This window comes from Dipteris shenzhenensis, chromosome 15 (assembly GCF_047967505.1).
Source record: "Dipteris shenzhenensis isolate YYH24624 ecotype China chromosome 15, Dip_SZ_1.0, whole genome shotgun sequence".
Taxonomy (NCBI): domain Eukaryota; kingdom Viridiplantae; phylum Streptophyta; class Polypodiopsida; order Gleicheniales; family Dipteridaceae; genus Dipteris; species Dipteris shenzhenensis.
This window is the reverse complement of record NC_141610.1, coordinates 49,111,034-49,115,710: the sequence shown is the minus strand read 5'-3', so window position 1 is coordinate 49,115,710 and position 4,677 is coordinate 49,111,034. Positions and strand designations below refer to the sequence as shown.

General features: G+C 45.9%; 1 protein-coding gene across 1 annotated transcript; it reads right to left on the bottom strand.

Annotated features, from left to right (window-relative positions):
- Positions 1-2,092: 2,092 nt before the first annotated feature.
- On the bottom strand, positions 2,093-4,121 carry LOC147893926 (aluminum-activated malate transporter 14-like). The gene is made up of 6 exons (XM_087386391.1): positions 3,879-4,121; positions 3,639-3,779; positions 3,276-3,548; positions 3,066-3,181; positions 2,834-2,977; positions 2,093-2,749 (listed from the first exon to the last, which is right to left on the bottom strand). The coding sequence occupies exons 1-6, from the start codon at positions 4,114-4,116 to the stop codon at positions 2,093-2,095; spliced, it is 1,569 nt and encodes a 522-aa protein (XP_087242517.1). The 5' UTR covers positions 4,117-4,121.
- Positions 4,122-4,677: the final 556 nt, after the last annotated feature.

Sequence of the window (4,677 nt, the reverse complement as noted above, 5' to 3'; positions counted from 1 at the left end):
TTTCCAATCTCTCTTTTCTTTCCCTCTTCTTCTCTCTTCTCCTCTTTCCCCTCCTCTTTTCCCTCTTTCATGCTCATGCTCTCAGCTTATGCATGAGCATAAGAGCATGAGCATGAAAGAGGGGAAAGAGGAGAAGAGAGAAGCTTATGCATAAGACTCCTCTTATGCATGAGCATAAGAGAAGGAGACATATGCTCATGCTTATGCTTATGCATGAGCATAAGAGAAGGAGACATATGCTTATGCATAAGCATGAGCATATGTCTCTTTTTCCCTCTTTCCTTTCCCTCTTCTTCTCTCTTTCTTTCCCTCTTTCCCCTTTTTCAATTTCTCTTTCCTTTCCCTCTTCTTCTCTCTTCTCCTCTTTCCCCCCCTCTTTCATGCTCATGCTCTTATGCTCATGCATAAGCATAAGCATAAGAAAAGGAGACATATGCTCATGCTTATGCTTATGCTTATGCATGAGCATAAGAGAAGGAGACATATGCTCATGCATAAGCATGAGCATATGTCTCTTTTTCCCTCTTTACTTTCCCTCTTCTTCTCTCTTCCTCTCTTTTTCCCCCTCTTTTCCCTCTTTCATGCTCATTCTCTTATGCTCATGCATACGCATAAGCATGAGCATAATGCTTATGCTTATGCATAAGCATAAGAGAAGGAGACATATGCTCATGCTTATGCTTATGCATGAGCATAAGAGAAGGAGACATATGCTCATGCATGAGCATATGTCTCTTTTTCCCTCTTTACTTTCCCTCTTCTTCTCTCTTTCTTTCCCTCTTTCCCCCTTTCCAATCCCTCTTTTTGTTCCCTCTTCTTCTCTCTTCTCCTCTTTTCCACCCTCTTTTCCCTCTTTCATGCTCATGTTCTTATGCTCATACATAATCATAAGCATAAGCATGAGCATATGTCTCCTTCTCTTATGCTTATGCTTATGCATATGCATAAGACTCCTCTTATGCATATGCATAAGAGAAGGAGACATATGCTCATGCTTATGCTTATGCATGAGCATAAGAGAAGTAGACATATGCTCATGCATAAGCATGAGCATATGTCTCTTTTTCCGTCTTTACTTTCCCTCTTCTTCTCTCTTTCTTTCCCTCTTTCCCCCTTTCCAATCTCTCTTTCCGTTCCCTCTTCTTCTCTTCTCTTATGCATAAGCATAAGCATAAGCATAAGAGAAGGAGACATATGCTCATGCTTATGCTTATGCATGAGCATAAGAGAAGGAGACATATGCTCATGCATAAGCATGAGCATATGTCTCTTTTCCCCTCTTTACTTTTTGTAATAACAAACTTTCTTTTGTAATTAAAAAAAAAAAGCCATTAGTGGGGCAAAACAGGGCTTGCTATGGCCCTGTTAGGCCCCACTAATGCTGTTTTTTTTACTTCTGTTAATCGTCGCTATATAGCGACGTTTACCAGTGTCGCTATATAGCGACGATTAGTAGTGTCGCTATATAGCGACGTTTAACAACGTCGCTATATAGCGACGCTTTATAGCGACGGTTCTTTTCCGACGCTTTTAGCGACTTTTATAACGACGTTTGCGCCCGTGAAAAAAAAAAATTTTAATGTAAAAAGCGTCGGTATTTTCGTCGAAAAAGGGCCTATGCCTTGTAGTGACACACACATACACACATGTATGTATTTATTTATTTACTTATGAGGGCTCATGTCACTCCACACCTCACACATATACATTTTAAATACTTTCTCTTTTTATAAAAATTTTCATTGCAAATATGTTATTTAGTGTAAAAAGTTACAAAAAATAAACAAAATTAACATTCTCTCGAAAACTAAAAGCATTTTTGGAGCTACTTAAACATCCATATTTAAGGTTTCAAGTTAAGACTAGCAACGACCTTGCCGGTTGGACTGCTTGTTTGGACTTTGAGAATTTTGATCCTTTCTCATGGAGTATTTAGTCAAAATTACATGTATGTCGAGATTGTAGCTATGAGTTGCTATGTACACCAAATACAAAATGTTGTTGCCATGCAACCTTCACGTTTTTGATGGAGTGGGGACCTTTCAAGACGAAGCGCATGATCGCATGTACGTAATTGGTCTTGCCATTGTGATCATTCAACCTGCATTTGTATCACCATGGAATCATAGCATGAATTGTCGATCACCGTCACGAACGGTCTGCGTCTTTTGCTGGTTCTGAAAGCGGCCACTTCTTCCAAAACTTTCACAGCGTCCACCAAATGCTCCAACCTGGGAACCAGCTCGATCAGCAAGAACGCTACAGTTGCAATCGATAGGAATTCGGTGAACTGTCCGCTCGTCTTCCTTGCTACATCTGTGACTGGACCTACCTTGGGTTCATCCGACTTTGTGATACTTTGGAAGCCCCCTACTGCTGCCTCCTCGTTCTCAGAAGCGTTCTGGTCTTCACAGCTCGTTGTGACAGCGTCTGTTTCAGCAAAGGACCCCAACTCGGAGTCCCTCGGCGGGCCAGAGCAATCGAGGGACTTTTCCATCTTGCCCTCGCGTTCTAGAGTGGTTGTCCTGTTCAAAGCCCACTCCTGCGTGTTTACAAATAGATGCGGGCATGCATTTATATAAATCTTTAATTTCTCTACTCTCTGCAGTAGCAAGCGCATCAGGTCTTCTTTGGGCCTGCCTTTATCTCGTCTTCGGATATATTCACCAAGCTCCTTCAGCAATGCTGATGATTCCTGGGCGATCTTTAAGCAGGGAGGTGCAAAATCCTCGCGCAGGAAAAATGGAGCCTGTTGCAAGGAAACGACCATTCTCAGTTCTAGGTTGTGGATTCCTTGAGCAGTCACATATGGAAATCTAGATCCTGCACTCACCTGTACTTCGGAGTTCAGGCAGCCATGCAATGATGCCACAGTGTGAGTACAATTTCGCAGCATTCCTCCCACCTTCACGTATTGGTTCCATGCTTTCTTTCCGCCGAGCCGTCGCCACCTTGGCTCCCAACTTGCAAAGTTTGCCTGCACAGTAGTTAGAGCGGCCAACGTGAATACAGATGTGCCGAATCTTGCTTATGCGATAAAGTTCCCTCCACTAAGCAACACTTACCAAAGACTCCTCGGTGGGCTTGGAGGCTAAGACTGCCTTGCAGCTCTTGTAAATCGAATCTTCCTCGGATTCTTTCTTGTAGCACATTGGACGTATGAAATATACCTTCACACAATCTTCAAAAGAAAACGCCATACTGTCTATGATGTAGACAAAAGATGCGTACAACGAGGAATTAATTCTAGTTAAACTGGAGAATTCAAGAAATACCTTCTAGGGCTCCGCCGAGATTGTCGAAATTGTTACATACTATGTTGTGAAGGTCTTCACCGGCCCAAATGGGCCAAACTAGCATACTAACTAACAAACAAGTGGCGCCTCCAAGTAGTATCGTTAGAAGTCGGGAAACGGCAAGGTCTAGATTATTGCTCATGCGGTAACCGGAGACAATGATAAGACTGAAAGTGAGGAGAAAGATCATAACTCCGTAGTCATATTTACTTTTAAAAGGCTCACAAAATCGTGTGAATGTGGCAAGAGTGCCTGCATGAACGTCAGTCCAACATCGCAGATTAGACGAGGAACACATGAAGCGATGCATTTTAGCAGAGAGTCATTCTGGTCGAGCAATACCTACTAAAAAGACGGAAACGCCAATAACATATCCTTCGCCGTCTGGGCCAGCGAGGTCTGCGAGGTACTCAACGCCAAGGGCGACGGTGCCGGCGAGAAGCGTCCCAAATGCTCTGTTGGAGCCCTTGCACAATGTGGCACCTACAGATGGAAACTCTTACTTGTTGTAGAGCAACACGATCCAAGCAAAGCAACAAGGAAAAGAGGCAAAAGGGGACTTCCAGGAGTGGAGGTAGGTACCTGTGGTGAGCTCGAAGACGACGACGACGGTGAGGACGGCCCAGATGGCATTGTTACCGAGGCGGTTGAAGAGGTCCTGTTGGAGGATGGTGAGGGAGACGAGGGAGAGGGCGAGGCCGACTTTGAGGGAGTGGATGAAGCGACGGGGGTTGAGGGCAGCGTGGGAGTAGAGATGGGAGGCAAAGGAGAGGAAGGAAAAGGAAGAGGCAGGAGAAGGAGGAGGAGGAGGGGAGGCCATGGCGAAAGATGAGCTACTGATGAGGAAGGAGGAGGCCGGAGGCTGGAATAGTAGAAGTTCGGGGGCGTTACGGGGCGGGGGTGGCGGAGGGCAAACCCAGGGAAGGCCTCACGTAAAACCTAATCATCCATGCACATCCCACAGGGCTCTCACGTTGACCTTTTACCCATGTGGCGATCGTCCGCTCGGCCACCTCGGCCTCGGAACAACGTTCCCCACCCTTGCTACCACGTGGCGCACATCGAGACCAGCTAGCTCGTCTCCGTGGGGCCCCGTGGCTGCATCGGCCGGCTGCGCGTACAGCCGCCCAGAGCAGGCCCCTGGGCAGGCGGTAGGACACACGCAGCTTGTCCTGCTAGGTTTGTCCTACGACTAAGTAGGTGGGGCGTTGTACGTTCCCGCGTGCGGCGTGCCGAAAGTGTTAGGTTTGCACTTTGGGCCTTAGTGCGCTGCCAGGGGTAATGCGTGCGCGTTTGAAACACTTTACACTCGATATGAATTCTTCTGAAAGCGTCTTTTGCTGGTTCTGAAAGCGGCCACTTCTTCCAAAACTTTCACAGC

Bases quoted from the DNA above. Each gene is read 5' to 3' on its own strand.
- LOC147893926 (XM_087386391.1), bottom strand. From the start codon at position 4,116: ATGGCCTCCCCTCCTCCTCCTCCTTCTCCTGCCTCTTCCTTTTCCTTC. The intron at 3,182-3,275 runs GTATTTCTTGAA...TTTCTTTTGAAG, and splicing joins TCTCGGCGGAGCCCTAGAAG to ATTGTGTGAAGGTATATTTC. The intron at 2,750-2,833 runs GTGAGTGCAGGA...TCCTTGCAACAG, and splicing joins GCCTGAACTCCGAAGTACAG to GCTCCATTTTTCCTGCGCGA.